Consider the following 23,663-nt stretch of genomic DNA (forward strand, 5'->3'; position numbering starts at 1 on the left):
TTTTTAGAAATGGAGATTTGGAATTATGAGAAACAACAAGAAATGCCTGCAGAACAAGAAGATTGCGACAAAGAAGAGCCATCTTTAATGAACAAGTAATCTTAGATGGGGGAAAAAAAGGAAAGGGGGAAAAGAGAATGGAAAGTTTAAGATTGGGAAAAACAACTCCAAAAAAAATAGAGTGAAAAATAATTATAAAATCAGAAAGCAACAGAAGAGGGAAATGCAGAAGAGAGAATTAGAACTAGAGAGACAAGGGGGTAAAAAAGGGGAGGGAGAAGATGAGAGGGAAGAAAGAAAGGAAAACAAGTTATAAAGGACAGAAGCAAAATATAGAGAAACAGGGCCTATTTAGAGATAATGGGTGAAAACTTAATGGAAAAAGGGATTCTGCAAAGGTACATAAGATAGTATGGTTATATTAGAAGCAGAAATAATTTTAGAAAGTATGAAACAATGTATGATTAAAATGTCTGATAAAATAGCTATTGTAATTCAGTGGAATGCTTGTCAATAAATAAATGTAACAAAAGGTATATTTAATGATTTATAAAACATATGTGAAGAGAAATAAGGGAAAAATTAATTATGGAGATTATATGTGTTTTTAAGGAAGTATGATATTTAATTGAAAAGAAATGTTAAAGATGTTAAGATTTTAATGATTATTAATGATAGAACTGAACTGGAATGGAATGAGGGTTTATAATTACATATATTTACAATCTTTCTTTTTTTAAAAAAAGAATATAGTGTGTATTATAAGAATGTACCAAGCAGAATTCGATTGAAAGTTATGTATTATGTATTATATTGAAGGCCATAAACTTAAGGTATATATTGAAATATAAATAAGAGTTGAATGGATGTAATTAAAAGATATAAAGGTGTCATACTCCAATTAGTAACTACAGGAGAAAATTTGTTTAATGAGAAAAGATAATATGAAATTGAAACAGAACAGACAAAAGTATAAATATAATGATTTGAATTGAGATGAGATTCAAAATAAAATTGAGAAAATTAAAAGAGTGGAAAAACTATATAGAAAATGTAAAATAGTATAAGATATGGAATAGAATACAAAAAGGAGCATGAAATTGAGTTTTGTGTCTGTATAAAGAAATTCAACCCGGGACCATGCTATTTTCAAAAATGATGTTTTACTTGTATTTTGTGTGTGAAAACCCAAATAAAACTTTATAAAAAAAATACAAGTAAATATAAGGATAAATGGGAAAGAGGGGAAGAGTTTCGGAAGAGAGAAAAGAGTAGGATGCAGGGCGGGGGGAGAATTTCAATTCTTTTCAGCTCAGGGGAATAAAAGTTACAACCTCAGCTTTTTTTACTTTTCCATACTTAGTATATACTAGCCATTTCTACGATAACAAATCAGCAGATCCCAAATTCAGAGTTTTGTATTGTTTTGTTTTTGTCCAAAGAACAAAGACTAGAAAGGGTTTCCAAGTCACTTCCAATTCTTGATGATTCCTCCAGGCCAAATCTCAAAATACCAATGGATGAAATGAACACTGATCTCAACAGGCCTACAGTCATGAAAATGACGCGCAAAGATACTGTATGAGGCATTGCTTGCATGTTTGAGTGTGCGTATATATAAATACACACACACACACACACACACACACGTCTGTGAGCATGGTGAAGTTGGGTAGGCCTTGGGTATATTAGGAGAAACACATATAGACATACTCTAGAAAGAGTGCAGAGAAGACCAACCAGGATGATTAAAGGACTGGAGGCTAAAACATACGATGAACGCAGGAACTGGGCATGGGTAGTCTAGGGAAGAGAAGGACCAGGGGAGACACGATAGCAGGGTCGCAATATTTGAGGGGCTGCCACAGAGAGGAGAAAGGGGTCAAGATATTTTCCAAAGCACCCAAAGGCCAGACAAGGAACAATGGATGGAAACTGATGAAGGAGAGATTCAACCTGGAAATAAGGAGAAATTTTCTGACTGTGAGAACAATCAACCGATGGAACAGAAGTTGCCTTCGGAAGTTGTGGGACATTCATCACTGGAGGCTTTCAAGAAGAGATTGGACTGCCATCTGTCAAAAATGGTGTAGGGTCTCCTGCCTGGGTGGGGGGTTGGACTAGATGACCTACAAGGTCCCTCCCAACTCTGTTAATCTGTATGGACAGATGAAATGTAGAATATATAAAGCTGGGAAGGGCCAGTCAAATGATTCTCCAGTCTATTTTTGACAGACTGAACTCACAGTCACAGAGACTCCGAGCCACATATTTGCTTGAGATTTTGTGCATTGGAGTGTTTGTTTATTTCCAGTTCATTTACATTTTCCTCCCTGTTCTAAGGCTGCAGATTTGTTTTCCAACAAATGAACCACTGAATTGAATGAGACTCATGGGCTCAGTTTCTACTTGTTCTGAAATGAGCACTCCCGGCTGAGGGAAGAAAAAAATAAAATAAAATAACACAGCATACCTATTTATACCCATTCATTATATTTTGGGCTGTGATGACTGGGCAGATGGCCAGAGTGACTTTTGGCCTTATTTCCCCCTAACGGTGGGGTCTGATGACATGACAGACACCTTCACAGAACACGCTTAAGCAAGTCAGGTGAAGAGCAGGAGAAATTAAGTTTGATTATCATGGATTGGGATTTTTCATCTTTTTTGTGGCTTTAGGGTAGGGTCATTTTGTGTAGCTCAGTGTGTTTGGTTAGTCTATACTTCGGTATTATGGATCCACATGTTCAGACCGGATCTGGCATTTTTATCTACCTATCAAGTCCTTCCCAAAGAAGGACTAGGATAGGCAAATGTTGTTTGACGATCTTATAAGTAATGCCAGGATGTAAGCTATTCCGTGAAAAGCTGCCTTTTGCAATTGACCGACTGTGATTTTGTCAATGCCGATGTTATTCAAGTGGTTATTATTATTATTATTATTAGGAAAGATGTTAATTTGCTAACTGGTTTATTTATTATAGGTGCTCCTTACAAGGTTTACAATCATCATAAAACCCTGCAAACTATCAAACATTCATGTCCAAATCCAGCAATATGGTCTTCATGGGTTTTTATGGATGTTTGTAAATGGCTAAGAGTCCCTAAGGAGATGGTGGCACACGAGCATTGTAAGAAACATCTGCAATAAATAAAAAAAACGAGTTGTACGGCTTTCTTTGTCTGCCCTTCTCTCTCAATTCAAACCCCAGTTTGATTTTTTTTTTTTTTTTTTTTCAATTTTTACAAAGCAGGTTTAAGAAAAAAAAAAAACCCCCCCCTCCCCCTACAGACCTTTTAGGAAGGGGGATTCATGTACTTGACAGATTGGTCAAGCCTGTTTGTAGAGATGAAGCAATCAATATGCAAGGAATTATGGATAAGCAGGATGGCTGCTCTGGGAACAGGTTTCCAAAACAGCTCTGATTTTGAATTATTATAAGCAGCAACGGTGTGATGAAAGACAAATGCTAATGAGGCAAATATTTTTGTCCTTCTGGAAGGACTTGGAGATAGGGATCTGTTATGTAGCTTGGGCACCTGGCAATATAGTAGAGAGCCTGTAAAATTGTGATTGTGTTACTGATAGAAGAAAAATTTTGTAGCTCAGGGTTGAATTGTGGGGTCCTTGGTGCTTTGTGAGCTTGGTGGTTTTCTTGCAGATGTTTTATTAACGAGCTAGGGAACATTATCAGTGGTAGAAGGGAGCGAAGTACAGATACAGATGAACAGAGTTGGAAGGGACCTTGTAGGTCATCTAGTCCACACAGGAGACCCTACACCATTTCTGCCAGATGGCAGTCCAATCCTTTCTTGAAAGCCTCCAGTAATGAAGCTCCCACAACTTCTGAAGGCAACTTCTGTTCTATTGGCTGTTCATACTGTCAGAAAATTTCTCCTTATTTCTAGGTTGAATCTCTCCTTGATCAGTTTCCATCCATTATTCTTTGTGTGTGGAGAGGAGGAGAGAAGAACTGTGAGGTCCTTGTTGCTCTCTGAGCTTGGTGGTTTTCTCGTAGATGTTTCATTACCTTTAACACTGATCATGTTACCTAGCTGGGTAATGAAACATCTGCGAGAAAACCAGCAAATTCAGAGAGTACCAAGGACCCCACCAGTGGTTGTATTGTTCGCACAACTGGTTTCTTTAATAGTTTTATGGCTTTAACATTTTTTAAACCTTTGACAGCTATCTTGTTTTTTTCGTCATTTGTTGTTCTCTTTTGGGAGTTTTACCTTTATACAGGTAGTCCTCAACTTACAACCACAATAGAGCTCAACATTTCTGTTGCTAAGTGAGACATTTGCTAAGTGAGTTTTTGCCCCATTTTATGACCTTTCTTGCCACACTTGTTAAGTGAATCACTGCAGTTAAGTCGGCCAGATGGTTGTTAAGTGAATCTGGATTCCCCATAGACTTTGCTTGTCAGAAGGTCACAAACTGTCATGCCCCTGTCGGAATCTGACTCGGAGGAGGAAGCTGAACAGCTGACAGGGAGTGGGAGTGTGGTTCCGTTGGCTGTGGAAGAAACTGGGGAAGGGCAAAAGCCGGCTGGGCAGAGGAGAGGAGAGGTAAAGCAAGGGAGAGGGAATTTGGAGGCGCACCCCCTCTTCATCCTAGGGCAGGCAGGAAGGAACGGAGAAGAGAGCAACGTGGGTTGCATGTCTTACGGGGGAGGAAAGGGCCCTGATTCCCTTCATTAGCTGCAATTGGGAACAGAGCGTATAAAAAAGGAAGTTGTGCACAGCAAGCTGTTGGGCACAAACGTGAATTTATCTTGCATCATCGTGGCTTATCTGTGTTCCTGGCATCTTCCCAACCGTGTGAGTTTTGCTATATTTTCAAGGCTGAAATTCCTGATCCTGCCCTGCCAAACTAATTACCTCAGTTTGGCTTGTTTGGACTTTAGGTTACAGTTTGTGTTGACCATGTTTTGGACTTAATTTTCTGCAGCGAAAGCCTGTTCCTGGGAGAGTTTTTCTCCAGCCAAAGGTAACCTGGACATTGGGGGCAAAGTTGGAGATAATAAAGGGACTCCTACTGATTATCTGACTGTATTGCCTTTGTGCCATGCCCTGGGTCATCACACAAACAGGGATCACGTGACCCCTGGCCCATCTCACAACAGAAGGAAACACAAAGTCAAGGGCATAATCCAATTGGTTAGGTCCTGATCTATTGGTTGAAGATATTCTCCCCGGGTGCATTCATCTGGTACCCCAATATGATAGTGTCCCACAATTGCTGGGCAAACATATGACCTATTCCACATCCCTATGACAGATTAGCTCCTTTGCCACCCCTTCTAATCCTTGATATCCCTAAAAAGCCTTGCATGAAATGATGGCTCTCTTGAGCTTTTCGGTCCAATTGTCCTTGTCCTTGAAATGAGTTCCTTAAATCTACCCAGAATGTTTTCCTTTGATCTCATGGTTCCCAGGGGTATTTTCACACCACATTTCAGGCAAGGATGCTCTGAAGTGTATACATCCAGTGTGAAACTATTGAATTTCTTAGCCATATCCTCAAACCTTCTCAAAAGACGCCTGCTGGAAAATCAGTTAGGCACACTTTAGTCTGAACAGAGAGCATCTAATTACCGCGGTCAAATCCAGGTGTCCCTTTCTCCACTCCCTTGGTCTATTTTAAACCAGAGCAAGGTGATTTTAATCTGATTTTAATGTGGCCTCCAAAATTCTCCAGGTGTCGGTCAACCTTCTTGCCCTGCTTGCTTTCAAAATGCTTTGAATTAAAAGTGAATTGGAAGCCAAGCATTTGTAACTTTGTTCTTAGCCGCAGAAACAATCTGAGGCCCATAATGGTCCCTCTGAGTTTCATCCATCTGGTCCTTCTGGTCCTGCCTTCAGGTGCTTTGGAGAAGAGGTTGACCTCCTCTTCTCCGTGACAGCTCTTCAAATATTGAATGGCTGCTATTCTATCACCCCCCCGCCCTATATTGTCTCTTATTTAGACTGGATCCAGTGGTGGGATGCTGCCGGTTCGCACCGGTTCTACCCGAACCGATAGTGCTGGTTTTTCCTGTCCTGTATTTCCTTAGCGAGCAGATTGCTGTTTTACTCTCCAGCGCTGAATAGAAGGTAATGTTTGAAGCTCAAACATGTTTGAAGTTTGTGAATGCTGCACATGTGAAGTGCGTGCGAAGTGCATGCGAAGCGCGTGCTCATAGAATCGGTACTAACAAAGGTTGAATCCCACTGCTGACTAGATCTACTCGGTTCCTGCAACTGTTCTTCATATGTTTTAGCCTCCAGCCCACTAATCATCTTTGCTGCTCTTCCCTGCACTCTTACTAGAGTCTCGATATCATTTTTTGTGTGTCACAGCGATCAAAACTGATTGCAATATTCCAAACTGGTAGAGTCAGTTCTTTTCTGGTAAACAAGTACATCGCAGCTGGCTGTGTCCTTCAAAAGTACAATTTTGCCCACTCCATACTTTGAAATTCTACACGTACTTCACTTTCAAGGATTTGCCTGTCCTTATTAATATTCATCTCAGATGTTGACAGTCAAAGCAAGGTTTACTTTGCTATTTTCCTTTTTCATGAAAGAAAAAGGTGGAGGAACAGGGAGAGAAATCTGTTGATGGTTTAAGAAGAAAGAGGCATAGGGGCAACCAGAAAGATGGAAGGGTGTGTCATGCCCCTGTTGGAATCTGATTCTGAGGGGGAGGTCGAGCAGCTGACAGGGAGTGGGAGTGTGACTCCGGTGGCTGTGGAAGAAACTGGGGAAGGGCACATAGGAAGACACAGGCCCACCCCCTCTTCATCCTAGGGCATGCAGGGAGGAACGGAGAAGGGAACAATGTGAGTTACGTGGTTTATGGGGGAGGAAAGGGCCCTGATCCCCTTCATTAGCTGTAGTTGGGAAAACTGTTTAAAAAGGCAAACTATGCACAGCAAAGTTGCTGGAAGCAAAGTGTGCATTATCTTTGTTTGTCGGGGCATATCTGGGTTCTGACGTCATCCCAACTGTGTGTGTTTTGTTATCTTTTGGAAGTCTGCAATTCCTTACCCTGCCCTGTCTCATTAATTGCTGCAGCGTGGTTTGTGTTGGTTTTTATTTATAATTTCTATGTACTTTGGGTTTGGACTGAATTTCTGTTCTTGGGAGTTTTTTTCTCCACCCGAAGATAACTGGACATTGGGGGCCAAGTTGGAGGAATGAAAGGGACTTTACCTACTTTTGTGACTTTGTTGCTTTTGTGCCACGCCCCTTTGGGTCATCACAGGGTGTTTCAGAAATTGAGGTGATCCTTCTGACCAAGACTTTTCAACATTATTTCAAAAACATTTCTCTTCATATTGGAAATGATTCCCTTATTTCTGCTCTGTATCTATACATCTAAAACCAGTGGTGGGATTCAACATTTTTTACTACTGGTTCTATGAGCATGGTTTGGTGGGCATGGTGTGGCTTGGTGGGCATGGCTTGGTGGGCACGGCAGGGAAAGGATACTGCAAAATCTCCATTCCCTCCCCACCCCACTAACCTGCTTTCCAGCTCTGTTCTCCTGTGCAGGGCAACCAAAGAAGATCCAGCCAATCAGCTGGGACTCAATGGGAGGCGGAGAGTAGATGGGGGCGGGGCCAGTCAGAGACGGTATTCCAAACTACTCAAAATTTCCACTACCGGTTTTCCAGAACTGGTCAGAATCTGCTGAATACCCTCTCTGTCTAAAACCAAATAGATATGTAGACTTGTTCCAGGAATTATTTTGAAGCACAAAACTCCTCATTTTCTTCAGTATGATCTGCCCTCTACAAACGCATCTGTGGTGTGACATTTTGTTCCCCATTAGCTACCTAGTTCTGTGAACAATTCATCTCAATAGATGGATTTTGTTGTGCCACTTTTCCTGATGCACTTATTCATGTAGGCAAGTTTTTTTTTAAAAAAAAAAATGAATTTCATTAATTTTCTATTAATTACATTTCTTAGTGCTTAACAGATATCATGTTGTCTGGGTATTTAATTTGCTTAACAATACGCATGCCATGTAAGTTTGAACTGGGAGCTGCATGGGAGAAAAAAGAGGGTCTTAAAAAAATATAACTGTGAATGGATTTTATTTATGTATTAGGTCAAGGGAAAAATAATAATTGAAAAATCCAAGTGGTTCATTTTAAATAGAATGGGACAACTCATCACAGCCAACTTAGACACAAGAACAGTTTTTTCTTGAAAGGCATCACTCTGCTAAACAAATAATTCCCTCAACACTGTTCAACTATTACAAAGTCTGCAGTACTATTACTGTTAATCTTCTCATCACTCCTTATCACCCATCCCCTCCCGCTTGTGACTGTATGACTGTAACTTTGTCGCTTGTGTCCTTATGATTTATATTGACTGTTTCCTAGTATGATTTGATTGCTTATTGTACCCTAGAACTATCATTAAGTGTTGTACCTTATGGTTCTTGACTCTTGACGAATGTATCTTTTCTTTTATGTATACTGAGAGTATTTGTACCAAGACAAATTCCTTGTGTGTCCAAACACACTTGGCCAATAAAGAATTCTAATTTCTAATTTCTGCCATGGTCATCTCACAACAGCCAATTCGCTGCAGCCAACTCAACACAGCCAATTTGGTATGGGACAACTCACTGCAGGGCAATTCCAAATTCAATTTAATGATTTAGAATGGAATGGGATAGAATAGAATAGAATAGAATAGAATAGAATAGAATAGAATAGAATAGAATAGAATAGAATAGAATAGAGTTGGAAGGGACCTTGGAGGTCTTCTAGTCCAACCCCCTGTCTAGGCAGGAAACCCTATACCACTTCAGATAAATGGTTATCCAACATCTTTTTGAAAACTTCCAGTGTTGGAGCATCCACAACTTTTGGAGGCAAGTTGTTCCACTGATTAATTGTTCTAACTGTCAGAAAATTTCTCCTTAGTTCTTTGTTGCTTCTCTCCTTGATTACTTTCCACCCATTGCTTCTTGTCCTGCCCTCAGGTGCTTTGGAGAATAGCTTAAAATAATTTAAAAATAATTTTAATTTTTGTCATTCATAATTCATCTTGCTCCTCCTTTCTTTAATTCTACTGTTCTACTATTTGTTCGATATTAGTGTAATCCTTGTCTTGTAATGAGTTGGCTATGGTGAGTTGACCATGGCAAGTTAGCTGTGGTGAATTGTCGTAGACCCCCTTTAAAAATGAAGACCTCAACAAGCAAAGCCAGATAGATATTTGAGCTGAAAAATAAAAAAATAAAAATTCAAGGGCAGAGACAATTCTCTTGAGAACTGTGTCAATTCGACTAAAATATTTCCATCATATAAATAAAGGCAGCTGTCAGATTTGTGGGCTATATATCTGAGAAGCAGATTACCTTTAACCTTTACAGTTTCTTCTAGTTTAAAACTGTCAGCTAATCTTTGGTTTATCTTGACACATGATTTAACCAGATTTCCATCCTTCCTGAGCCCCTGTTCAGATGTGTTTGTATTATTTCTTTGCTCATCTAAATAATTTGAACTTGCGTTATCCAGTTGGCCCACCTCTGATTTATTCTCTAACCTGTTTAAAATTCTTTATCTGGGTTTATATTCAGCACTTTATTATTAGCTGTCACACAGACACTATTAAAATTCACTGCTGAGGTGTTTTTTTTTTTTAATCATGGCACTGCTGTGGTTGAATCAGCAGGATTGAATCTGGACACCGGAAAAGAGGAAATATAGGTAAGAACAGAACAATCTGACAGTGTGTTTCAAATCTGGCAACTTTGAGAGGTGTAGACTTCAACTCCTAGAATTCCTCAGCTGGCATGCTAGTAGGAGAATTCTGTAGCTGAAGAGTTGAAGTCCATGTATCTTTAAGGAAGCTGGAAAAGATGGCATATATGGTGTGCGTGCATGTATATACTTGTGTTAAACTTTGAGAAAATTGGTGGTCAGACAGAGCTATCTATGATGGATGGATTTATGTTTACCCCACCTTTATTTTTAATAAATAGCTCAAGTTGACAAGCATACCTAATACTCCTTTCCCCTCTTCTTTTCTCCATGACAACAACCCCGTGAGATGGGTTGGGCTGAGAGAAAGGGACTGGCCCAAAGTCACCCAGCTGGCTTTCATGCCTAAGGCAGGATTAGAACTCACCATCTTCTTGTGATTGTGCCAAAGTCACCCAGCTGGCTTTCATGCCTAAGGCGGGATTAGAACTCACCATCTTCTTGTGATTGCTCCAAAGTCACCCAGCTGGCTTTCATGCTTAAGGCGGGACTAGAACTCACTATCTCCTGCTGATTAATCCAAAGTCTCCCAGCCAGCTTTCATGGCTAAGGCAGAATTAGAACTCGCCATCCTTTGGAAATTGACCCAAAGATTCCTAGCCACTTTCATGCCTAAGGTGCAACTAGAACTCACAATATCCTGGTTTCTAGTCTGGTACTTTCACCCCTAGACCAAACTGCAGTACCTGTGCAACTCCCCCCCCCCCGCCCGATGAACATTTGGCTGTACTAAAACAGTGAAAACTTTATTCAAATAAAATTACATACAGTCAGCACTTGCTATTTATAAGAGAGAAGGAAGGTTGCAATGATTATTTGCTTAATTACTCCATGCCAGTTATAAAACACGCATATCTGACGTCTACATCTCTCAACATGTCAAAATCTGGAGAACTATTAAAAGCATCTTCTGGATTTGAATTGTTTTCTATCATGGGAAGAACAAAAGAGCAGAGTTCTACACATCTTCCTGGACTTTAAACTGCATTGTTACATCCTGATGAGATCATAAAAACAGCTGAGCGTCTTTCTTCCTATGTAATTTTTACTCATCCTCAATATATCTCTTCTTGGAAGTGGAGCCTGTGGCTGCCTTCATTAAAAAAAATTTTTTTCAAGCTGCCTACTGAATTAAGCCATTTTCTGGCTTCACATAATACACCGAACCATAAACTACCCAATGGACTTCCTTCATAACACTCTCAGCTAGAAGGAACCCCATTATATGCTGTAATTTGCTGGGAAGCCCGATTTAACGAGAGCAAAAACTCTAAATGAAGACGCTTACTAATGTCACCTTTGCATCACATCTGGCAAAACCAATATTGTACAGTAATTTTGAAAATCGTGCTAATCTGTTGTCATGAAGACTGATTTTTGCAAAGTTGAGTACTGTAATTCCCAAGTTAGGAGTTTTGATTAGGACACTTATTGCAAGAGAGAAAATCTCATGCTAGGAAGGTCGAAAGGGAAGAGAAAAAAACAACCCAAGAGAAATTGAATGGGCCATTACAGTTATGATGGTTGCACCATTGGAAGACTCCTGACGGACCAGGTAGGGACATTACTCCCCTGGATAAACTATCTGCACGATGCTAAGAATCAAAAATATACTTTTGGAACATAATGAATCAAACAATGGAAAAGCCCATTTCCCTTGAGGAGTCCACAATGGTGGGAAAGGTGGAAGGACAGATAAGAGGATGTCCAAAAGCAAGGTGGATGGATTCAGTTAGAGCAGGGGTGTCCAACCTTGGCAACTTTAAGAGTTGTGGACTTCAACTCCCAGAATTCCTCAGCCAGCAAAGCTGGCTGAGGAATTCTGGGAGTTGAAGTCCACAACTCTTAAAGTTGCCAAGGTTGGACACCCCTGAGTTAGAGCAATGATTGGTTGGAAAAACCTGAAGACCAGGTTAGAGACAGATCATCACAGAGAAAATCATTCTGTGTGTTCGCAAAGGGTTGACACCAACTTGACGATACACAACTGAGGTTAGAGAGCAACCATCCGCATTAAGAGGAGGGGAAATGGGAAATTAGCCTAGGCTCGCTATGCAAAAACACACGAGAACTAGGTCTGCCTTGCCTTGAATCCCTTTGAACCTTATCTGGTCTTTCCCAGATGAAAGCTGCCAGTCTGAGAAGATTCCTGCAGTATAAAGTAGCTTGTTTGTTTGCAATAAAGTAGCTTGTTTGAATTCTACACGTGAATCTGGTTGTCACACTTGACAATCAATTGAGTTAGATGTACGGAAATATTTAGTGCCCAATGATAGCTGGTGGTTGATGAAGGTGGTTGATGAAGGTGCTAGGGGTCCCATTTTCCCTCTTTTGGATCTACTTACGTATCTTTCCTTTCCTTTCTATTTTTCTCTTCCAACCTAATCCATTTCTCTTTCCTCACACGGTAGGAAGGAGAGTAGGAACTTCTAAATGATTTGAACTGATAGCTTGCGGTAGACTGAAGAAGGTGTGGCCCCCCAAGAACTACCAATTACCTGTACTTTCTACCTTGATTTTGATCCCCCTTTGGTCTTCTGTTCAAACAATTTACTCAGAACAGCAGAGGAAAAATAATGATAACAACAACAACAATAATAATATCAGAAAAATGCTCTCAACTTTTCCCCTGGAGGAGGTCCTTTCATTTATGATCCCCATTTTTCAACCTGATCTTTTTAACACCTCTCCCTATGCTCTGAAGCCTATCAGCTCGTCTTAATTCCCTGAACTGGAAGATCAGGTCAAAGCCAGCTTGGGTTGACCCAGCTGTGTTTGTGCCCTGCCTGTTTCCAATGGTGAGAAGACCCTGAAGTTCACCAGCATAGTTGGAGGTTGCTTACACAAGATAGAAATATGGGGGAGCCATGATTTTCTCTCAGCTGCTCCCTTTATTTCCTATAGACACTTCTAGAAGCTGCAAAGTCAAGAATTTGCAGTAGAGGCAAAGAGAAAACTGATGATCTGCTACTTAGTCTGCAGTGCCTGATGGAGGCCACATTTTTACCAGTCTAGCATCATTGAGGTTAATACAAGGAGGATATGTTAGAATGCAAAACCTCAATTGCCCCCTTTTCAAAACAACATCAAGACAGATTTTGGCCTGCAGCCATGCTTAGGTTTCCCCTTATATTTAATTTATAAGAAAGCTGTGCAGTTTTTTTAAGAGGGGAAAATGTCTTCTGTTTCTCTACTCCTAAGGCTTGCTTTGCGTCCACCCACAATGGTGGACCCTATACCATTTCAGACAAGTTGCTGTCCGGTCTCTTCTTAAAAGCCTCCAGTGACGGAGCAACCACAACTTCTGAAGGCAAAAAGTTAATTTTTTTCTCACTGTTAAGGTAATTTCAAAATGCTGGTTGGAAGGACAACATGCTCATTCATTCTTCCAGAAATATACGTCATATAGATTTATTTATCTGGAGGCATCACAAAATTGCAGGTCTGGAAGCACTGTTCCCTGTCTGAATAAATGGGGAAAAATTTCATGCCGTTCTTGCAGTCCCTCAAATTAGAGAGATTATATTTACAAGGGATAAACCACTTGAGCCGTGGTGGCGCAGTGGTTCAAATGCAGTATTGCAGGCTAATTCTGCCGACTGCTAATAGTTCAATTCTCACTGGCTCAAGGTTGACTCAGCCTTCCATACTAGGCTCAAAAGGCCAGAGGTGGCATGGTGGTCAGAATTCAGTATTGCAGGCTAACTCTGCTCACAGCCAGGAGTTTGATTCTGACCAAGGTTGACTCAGCCCTCCATCCTTCCAGGGCAGTAAAACGAGGACCCAAATTGTTGGGAGCAATATGCTGACATTGTAAACCACTGAGAGAGGGCTGTAAAGCACTGTGAATTTGTATATGAGTCTAAGTGCAATTGCTATCTTTGGGAAAGCATCCCCCTCTGCCGCTCCCATCAGAATTGTCTGAATGACCAAAAGCAAGCCAGGTTGGAAATATTTACGCAACCTGGACCCCAGAATTATCTGCACTGAACTGTAGCCAACTGTGATGAATGAATTCAGATTTTCTCTGTTCACATCCCAGGTGCATGAATGAGCAGTGACCGTTGAAACACGAGAGTAAAAAAAAAAAAACCAACTGCCCCAAGTTTGACTAATCGGAGGGGGCGAAAAGAGAACCACCACATTCAGCATTTTTTCTACATGAATAATAAAGTGCTTCAGAAACCCTCAAGAGGCCACAACTACGCTAGTGCGAAGACAAGCCTGAAAAACAGACTTTTGACTTATTATTTTCTTTTAACAAGCTCGCTGGGAAAACTGTAGTGCAATTAGTTATTTGTCTTTCTTCTGTGCTGGAGAAGTCAAGGGTTGCAAGACATGCAATTTCCTCGTGCTAAGAGAAAAACACATCCTGTGTTTAAATAGGCTGCTCTTGGATAGCAAATAGATTTCCCCTAATTAATGGGCTCATCATCACAGGTAGCATCTTCATAACAGCCACAAGCCTTTGTCTTGTTCATGAGAGTATTCACAAACACGCACTTATCCAACTTCACTCACGTTCCCAACCAACAGAAAGTAGCACATTTTTTTTCATAGAGAGATAGATGCAGAAATAAAGACAGAGAGAGATAGATATAGATATTGATTATTGACAGACATTTCATGACCCAACCAGGGAACATCATCCATGCTAGAAGGAGTGGGAGATTATACATAGATAGATAGATAGATAGATAGATAGATAGACAGACAGACAAACAGACACAGATAGATGGATGAGAGAGAGAGATGAGAGAGAATGAGAGAGAAATTAGGTGGAGATGAATAGATAGATAGATAGATAGATAGATAGATAGATAGATAGATAGATAGATAGATAGATACAGCTATACAGATGAGAGAGCTAGATAGATGGATAGATGATAGGTTGATTTATCGATAGATTGATAGATGAGAGACAGGATAGATAGGTAGGTAGAGGTAGAATAGAATAGAATGGAATGGAATGGAATGGAATGGAATGGAATGGAATGAAATGGAATAGAACAAGAATAGAACAAGAATAGAACAGACTGGCGTGCTGCTTCTTTGGATGAGGGGTCCACTAAATTAAAGGTCAGCAACTTCTATGAAAAATGCCATAATTCCGCTTTGTGGTAGACCATGAAATCCCCAGATGGTATTCATCGGCACTGGTTCTTCACTTCACTTCTCACCTACTTCTAAGTATAAGAATACTTATAGCTCAGCATTGAACTGTGGGATCTTTGGTGCTCCCTGAGCTTGGTTGTTTTGTTGCAGACATTTCATTACCCACCTAGGTAACATAATCAGTGCTAGAAGGGAGTAGGGTTTGCTCTCTGTTTCTATACAACCAAGCCTTAAACAACACCCCAATCAAGGAATCTCTAACTCAGGCAAAGAAATAGTAAACAACCTCCTTATCAAGGAACCATCAAAAACATTCTCACCAACGCTGACAGGGAAAGCCAGTTGTGTATAAACAGAGACCAAACCCCTCTCCCTTCTAACATTGATGGTTTACCTAGTTGGGTGGTGAAACATCTGCCACAAAAACAACTGAGTTCAGAGAGCACCAAGGATCCCACAATAAGAAATTTCCCTGTAGAAAAGGCCTATGTACATGTTCCGGTCTTTGAGACAATGTGTCTGTCTTCACAGAGTCCCCCCTTCACTCACCCTTGTGGTTTTGAGCAAATGAGAAGTTGTGAAGCTCAGGTTCTAAGGCACATTATAGAGCATTGTACATCAGAACAACTAGACACAAGAATAGTTTTTCCCGTATGCCATCACTCTGCTAAGCAACTAATTCCCACAACACTGTCAAACTATTTACTAAGACTGTATTACTATTCTTCTTCTCACCCTTCCTACTACCTATCTCCTCCCACTTATGACTATAACCTTGTTGCTTGTATCTTTACGATTTATATTGTTTTATTTAGTGTCCCAGTATGATTTTGATTGCTTATTTAGTATCCTATGACTATCACCAAGTGTTGCATCTCAATAGCAGTAACTGTGAGAGGGATCTTGGAGTCTTAGTGGACAACCAGCTAAATATGAGCCAGCAGTGTGCAGCAGCAGACAAAAAAGCTAATGCAATCCTAAATTGTATTAACAGAGGGATACAATCAAGATCAAGGGAGGTACTAATACCACTCTATAAAGCCTTAGTAAGACCACACCTAGAGTACTGCCTCCAGTTTTGGTCACCACACTATAAAAAAAGATGTTGAGACTCTAGAAAGAGTGCAGAGAAGAGCAACCAGGATGATTAGGGGACTGGAGGCTAAAACATACGAAGAACGGTTGCAGGAACTGGACATGGCTAGTCAAGTGAAGAGAAGGACCAGGGGAGACAGGAGAGCAGTCTTCCAATACTTGAGGGGCTGCCACAGAGAGGAGGAAGGAGTCAAGCTATTTTCTAAAGTGCCTGTAGGCCAGACAAGGAATAATGGATGGAAACTGAACAAGGAGAGATTCAACCTGGAAATAAGGAGAAACTTTCCGACAGTGAGAACAATCAACCCAATGGAACAGAAGTTGCCCTCGGAAGTTGTGGGAGCACCATCACTTGAGACTTTTAAGAAGAGACTGGACTGCCATTTGTCAGAAATGGTGTAGGGTCTCCTGCTTGGATGGGGGGTTGGACTAGATGACCTACAAGTTTCTTTCCAACTCTGATTATCTGTTATCTTATTATTCTTGATGAATGCATTTTTTTATGTACACTGAGAGCTTATGCACCGAAGACAAATGCCTTGGATGTCCAGTCACCCTTGGCCAATAAAGAATTCTATTCTGTTCCGTTCTATAAGGCAGACTGAGTGTCCATGACTCCCTCGAAGAAAATGGCTTAGACTTCCCGAAAGACTTGGGAGTTATTTCGCATGAATGCTTAGAGCTACAGCTTATTACAAGGTGAAATTACCGGCCTGGGGGGAGGGAAAGAGGTCTGCTTTTGTTCTTTGGAACGTATCCACATAAAATCTCATGGTAATTTAAATCTAAGACATATAATAGCCCTTTCAGCTCTGACCCTCCCTCTGAGAGCTGAAACAGGTGCTCTAGCCACTTTTAGCATCCTCATTAATTAACATCAATCTCTCTCCCTCTTTGGTAACTCCTCTGAGATTCTGTGAACATAATACTTTCTATTTGCATGCTCCTGGACTCCCAAGCTGTGCCGCCAGTCCTGAGGAATTGAGGTGGTTAGTTAATTTGCTGAAAAGTTAAGGATTTCCTCCCCCCACTTTCCAAATTTGTTGGGCAAAGCCTTGTGAAAATCAAGTAGAGGCCCTCGATCCTCCAGGTGTGGCTGGAAGACAACTTGCCTTCTCTTTTTCATTCTTCTCTCTTCCCTTGCTTTTTACCCCCCAATGGGCAGACTTATGGAAATAGACCCATCTTTCAGGATCAAACTGGGGATGGGCCTGAAATGGAATTCAGGGCACCCTAATGGTTTGAATCTAGTGTTCTATTCAGCTCAGCATTTTCATAGCCTGAATGTGTAATCCGGTCTTCAATTTTGGACTTGGGATTATTTTCCCAAAGCATGTCCTGCAGAGCAGCTTTGCCGGTGTCCCAGATTATAGAAGTTAACAAACGCTTTAAGAACCAAAACTTCCCAAAAGGCAGAAATTATATGAATAGCAAACCCTATCAGCTTATCTATCACTATCAGCTTATCTATCACTATCTATCTATCTATCTATCTATCTATCTATCTATCTATCTATCTATCTATCTATCTATCTATCTATCTATCATGGATGGATGGATATATACTGAAGATGATTCTCTCTCTCTCTCTCTCTCTCTCTCTTTCTCTCTTTCTCTCTTTCTTTCTCTCTCTCTCTCCTATTATGGATGGATGGATATATACACAAGATGGTTTTCTATCTATCTATCTTCGGTCCGATCTAAGTATAGTACATAAAATTATTTACTGCAATGTCCTACCTGTCAATGAATACTTCAGCTTCAACCACAACAATACAAGAGCACACAATAGATACAAACTCAAGGTAAACCGCACCAAACTTGATTGCAGGACATACGACTTCCACAACAGAGTGGACAGTGTCTGGAATGCACTACCTGATTCTGTGGGTTCTTCCCCAAACCCCAAAAAACCTCAGACCGTCTACTATTGACCTCACCCCTTTCCTAAGAGGTCTGTAGGGGGCGTGCATAAGCGCACCAATGTGCCTACCGTCCCTATCCTATTGTTTCTTTTTATTTTTCTTATATGTGTCCATTTCTGTAGTTTCTTCTGTAGTTTCTTCCCCTGTAGTTTCATCTGTAGTTTCTTCCCCAAACCCCAAAAACTTTAACCTTAGACTGTCTACTATTGACCTCACCCCTTTCCTAAGAGGTCTGTAGGGGCGTGCATAAGCGCACCAACGTGCCTACCGTCCCTGTCCTATTGTTTCTCTTATTCTTTTATTTTTCTTATATGTACCCATTTCATGTATTCACAACTATGTATACACTTATACTTATTATCTTGTAAACAATTGGCAAATCAAATAAATAAATAAATAAATAAAATTTCATGTATTCATAACCATGTTTGTACTTAGACCTGTTATCTAATATTTGCTTGACAAATAAAGAAATCTATCATGATCTATCTATCATCTACCTACTACCTATTGTCTATCATTTAAACACACAAACTCCACTCGTGAAGGTGAGCACACCTAATACTCCTCCGTCCTGTTTTCCCCCCAACAACAGCGACTCTAGACAGAGCTGAGATAAACTGGCCCAAATTCATCCAGGTGGCTTCCCTGCCTAAAGAGGCTGCAGGTCTAGAACTAATGTTCTCCTGGTTTCTAGGGCCAGCACCTTGACCATTACCCCAAACTGTTTCCTTAATGCTTTATTTGTTTGTTAAATCTTTGATGGAATAATGGTTCTCTTCTATATTCTGGACAATGATATCCTGATCAATGTCCACCTCTAGAAGGGGTAAAATTATTAGAATATTAAACCCTTCCAGTTTTCTTAGGAACTGTTTAAATCATACAGCCAGCTCCAGCTCTCCTCCTTCCTATACTCGCAAGAGATATTCCAAGATAACTGGGGAGGTTTGGCCAATAACTATATTTTTAGTCCTCACAGCTGCTGGTATTCTGGGGAATATAGGGCTTCACTTCCCACTTCTTTTCTTTACAAAAGGGGGGAAAATCATTTTAAAATGCTACTTCAATTAGAGTTGCAAAGGATTGCATCAGGCACCCATGTCCGTTTTTGCCCCTCTGTCACCTTCGTATGGCACCAGACAGCAAGGATGATTTCACTGGAGAGAGTGAATTAATTCACTGGTGGAATTAATTGGGTTTTGGAGTCTACAAAACGTGTGTGTTGAGTCAAGCACGTTGGGCAAACAAAACCTAAATACCTCCCATTTCCAGACTTCTGGCGAAACAGCATCTCTGCTTGTGAGTACATACACCCAAGACCAATTAACCCCATTGACACTGTCCAAGGTCCTGAAGTTCTCACATAGTGACTGCTTATTTAGCCATTTTGCTCATTTGCAGTTGCCACAGCAATGAAAAAGTAACTTTAAAAAGAGACTATTGATAGCTCGGGGTTGAAATGAGGGATCCTTGGTGCTTTTCTCTCTCTCTCTCTCTCAGGTTATTTTCTTGCAGATGTTTCATTACCCAAACTAGCTAACACCATCAGTGCTAGATCAATCCTTGCACTTAAGACATTTGCAGGTCTGCAAAGCAAAGGGTAGTATGGCCTGCCAACTGCCAACAGAGCTGGAAGCAGACTCGGATGAGGTTGGGGAAGAACCTGGGCCAGTTCTGGAGCCTGGGGAAGCCTCTGATGGACGCTTAGCATCGGACACAGAGATAGAGCCAGGGCCGTCCGGCATTTTCCAGACAGAGAGGCAGCTGCCTTTGGAGTCAGAGATGAGTGAGGAGGAGGAAGAGCTGGGGCCTGTTCCAGAGGCGCGTATGCACAGAGCAGATAGGAGAGGTGAACAATGGAGGGCAATGGGCCAGCTGGGGAAGCAAAACAAACTTGGGCGCTGAATGGCCCCTCCCTGGCTGGGGAATAAATAGGAGGAAAGGGGAGTGATTTGATTGCTGCAAACAACCATTCGCATTTCAGGAAAGTTTGCTCCTTGTGTGTTTTGTGAGACAAAGACTGCCTTGCCAGAACTGAGGTTTGTCTATTTCTCTGTTTGAACTGACTTAATTGGCAGCCTCCCGGCTGGGAGCTCACAGCCTCGTGTTTATCATAAGGAGATGATAAGGGCCATTGTTTCAGTTAACCTCTTGAAGGATTCTTGGCTAGACTTTCTGTTGGTGAAGGCAGTTAATTCCCAATGTGAGGGGTTTTTCTTCGTGAAGAATCTGTTTCTTGCTTCTCCAAAGGCTGGGTTAGAACAAAAGGTAGCTAAAAATCAGACCATAAGCACAGTTGTGTCTATGGAGATTCTCAATCATCCAAGTCATAGTTGTCCCAAAGGCAACTGGACTTTCTTGGGAGTTTTTTTTTTCCTTGAAAATATTTCACTTCTGATCCAGGAAGCTTCTTCAATTATGAAGTGAACTGAAGAAACTTCTTAGATCAGAAGCAAAATGTTTTCAAGGGGAAAAAAAAAACTCCCAAGAAAGTCCAGTTTGCCTGTTGAAAAGCACCTTTGGAAGCAGAGTTGTGGTTTCACCTAGTGATTGCTTTGCTTAATGGCCATGTTGCTGTACACATCTGTGGTCAGTAAAAGAGAGTGGCCTGTAATATGTCACTCCTATAAATATTGGACCCGCAAAGTTAATCTATCTGAGATTTCTTCTAGAACAGAATAAATAGCATAGATATCATTAAGTGTTGTACCTTATGATTATTGACTCTTGACGAATGTATCTTTTCTTTTATATACACTGAGAGCATTTGCACCAAGACAAATTCCTTGTGTGTCCAATCACACTTGGCCAATAAAGAATTCTATTCTATTCTATTCTATTCTATTCTATTCTATTCTATTCTATTCTATTCTATTCTATTCTATTCTATTCTATTCCATTCCATTCCATTCCATTCCATTCCATTAACAGAATAAATATTAAAAACCAATGAGATATTGAAACTGCATACAAGATGTGCAAAGTCAAGAGGAAGCTGCATTTTTCTGTGCTTACCTACTGCTTTTAGAGATGCATACTTATTTAGCTCCTTTCCCGGAGGCTGCTGTTCATATGGATTTGTAATCTGTCCCATGCTTGGGAAGGAATGGGGATTAGCCAGTTGAGGAAGTAGAGGGGATGTCGGTATGACATTATTCATCTGGGTGGCATCTGTGGGGGTAAAAAAAATAGAAGTCACCTTTCTGAAAACAAATAGGATTTCAGCCAGAGTCCACGCAAGCAAAAAAAACTATGATTAACATTGCAGACCAGTTTATTAACTGTCCATGCTAAATAGCCATTCATATTTCCATGTCCTATTGCTTAATTGGTGAGATATAAGGACCAAACAACCCAATCTTTTAACTGACTCCAACCTACTCATTATTATTATTATTATAAGCCAGAAGGTGTACCCATATTTCAAGCCCCATGTGAAAGAAACTTGACCATTCTTCTAGCTGCTAGAGTCATTCTCTCTTTCTTTGTTGTATAGTATTGTACCATGAGAAAAGAATACTTATAGTTCAGGATTGAACTGTGGGATCATCGGTGCTTCCTGAGCTTGGTTGTTTTCTTGCAGACGTTTCATTACCTAACTGGGTAACATCATCAGTGCTAGAAAGGGGCTCATTCTCTTCTTTGTATTGTATTTAAACATTTGTGTGATAACCCGGGGCATGGCACAAAGGCAACACAGTCAGATAATCAGTAGGAATCTTTTTATTATCTCCAACATTGCCCTCAGTGTCCTGGTTACCTTCTGGCTGGAGAAAAACTCTCCCAGGAACAGCTGCAGAGATTCAAGTCCAAAATGTGATCAACAAAAACTGTAACTATAAGTCCAATCAAGGCAAGATGAGGTAATTAGTCCGGCAGGGCAGGCGTAAGAATTTCAGACATGAAGGCATGGCAACAACTCAACACGGTTGGAAAGATGCCAGGAACACAGATAAGCAAAGACAACACAAGATAAATTCAAATTTGCTCCCAGCAGCTGCTGCACGCAGCCTGCATGTCTCTTAAACTTTCTTCCCAGGTGTGACTAATGAAGGGAATCAGGGCCCTTTCCTCCCCCATAAGTCACACAGCCCACGTTGCTCCCTTCTCCGTTCCTCCCTACATTTCCTAGGATGAAGAGGGGATGGGCCTGGGTCTTCCTCTGAACTCCCTCTCCCTTGCTCTACCTCTCATCTGCTCTGCCCAGCCGGACTTTGCCCTTCCCCAGTTTCCTCCACAGCCAATGGAGCCACACTGCCCCTCCCTGTCAGCTGTTCGTCTTCCTCCTTTGGATTCAGACTCCGACAGGGGCATGACAATTTGTTTGCAACCATAGCTTTCAGCAAGTTGCATATAAAAATGCAGCAATCCTATGAGTTCAATACACCCACTCTAATATGCACAGCACTATTTGCCAGAAGGTGCTTTCGTATCTTCCTTGACGCCATTGCCAACAATACAACTAGTTTTATCACATGGTTGTCTTCATCGGACAACAAAAAAAATAGATTTTGTTCTTCTTCTAATCTAGAGTGATTCTGTTGGATTAACGAGAGCGTAACGAATTTAGCTCTAGGTTCCTAGTAAAATTTGCCATGTAGTAAGTCATGGGTCAAATCGTCCACCTCTAAGTGGTTACTAGCCAGAAGGTGTCTCTGGGTTGCAAGCTGATGGTGAAGAAAACTTGGCTACACCTCCAGCTACTCTGCTGTTCTCCCTTTCTTTAGGACCCTTTGCATTCAGTTCCTTTCCTAGGAGCCCGCAAGGAAAAAAGGAAAAAATTAAACAACTGCTTGGGGCGTGCCCGAGTTTGGCTGTGTTTTTCTTCTCTCTCAATGGAGCCTGGAGTGCTTTCCCCCCACCCCCCAAGGAGGAATTGTCAACAAGAGAAGCAGAGAGGTGGCTATGTGTGCAGAATAAGGCGAGACAGAGCAAAAGAAGCAGGAAACAAAATCTATGACTAAACCGGCAGTTGCAAAGAGAGTAGGAAATGAAAGGAGACAAGAAATGGAAGAAAACAAGCCGGGGAGTTAAGAAGAGGGTGGGGAAAGGAAGTTACATCTAGGGGTTTTTTTTTCTTCCTCTTTTGCATCCTCAAAGTCAGCTCTGCAATTTCACCCCCGTAATATTTAAAGAGAAGGAGAAAGAGAAGAAATCTTCACCCTAGTTTTGTGGGGTCTGCATCAGAAGGATATTACACAGTAGAAGATGCTTGCAAGGGGGAAGATAGATAGATGATAGATAGATAGATAGATAGATAGATAGATAGATAGATAGATAGATAGATAGATAGATAGATAGATAGATAGATAGATGATAGATAGATATCTGCACACACATAAAATACTCCCTATATTAATGCACAAATCACTACAATTGCATAGATAGGATAGATAGATAGATAGATAGATAGATAGATAGATAGATAGATAATAGATAGATAGATAGATAGATAGATAGATAGATAGATAGATAGATAGATAATCTGCACACACATAAAGTACCCCCTGTATTAATGCACAAATCACTACACTTGCATAGATAGGTAGATGATAGATAGATGGATAGATTATAGAGTATAGATATATAGATATAGATATTTTACATAGATATAGATGTAGAGATAAATAGACAGACAGACAGACAGATAGATGATAGATAAATAAGATATAGAGATGGAGATGGAGAGATATAGAAATAGATATATGGATATAACTTGAATTGGTTAGGTACACATTCTTGAAAATGT

The 23,663-nt window shown here is 40.7% G+C and overlaps 1 protein-coding gene across 2 annotated transcripts in view; it reads right to left on the reverse strand.

Annotated features, from left to right (window-relative positions):
- Window positions 1-23,663, reverse strand: part of SHISA9 (shisa family member 9) — a 178,881-nt gene that overhangs the window by 10,496 nt on the left and 144,722 nt on the right. For both annotated transcript variants that reach the window (XM_087973359.1, XM_087973358.1), the window contains exon 3: window positions 20,930-21,085. In XM_087973359.1, coding sequence (XP_087829485.1) covers window positions 20,930-21,085 — 156 coding nt within the window. The remainder of the gene's footprint in view (window positions 1-20,929; window positions 21,086-23,663) is intronic.

The sequence above is a fragment of the Notechis scutatus genome, chromosome 12 (assembly GCF_049901735.1).
Source record: "Notechis scutatus isolate UNSWTSFEM ecotype Mainland chromosome 12, rNotScu1.2, whole genome shotgun sequence".
Taxonomy (NCBI): domain Eukaryota; kingdom Metazoa; phylum Chordata; class Lepidosauria; order Squamata; family Elapidae; genus Notechis; species Notechis scutatus.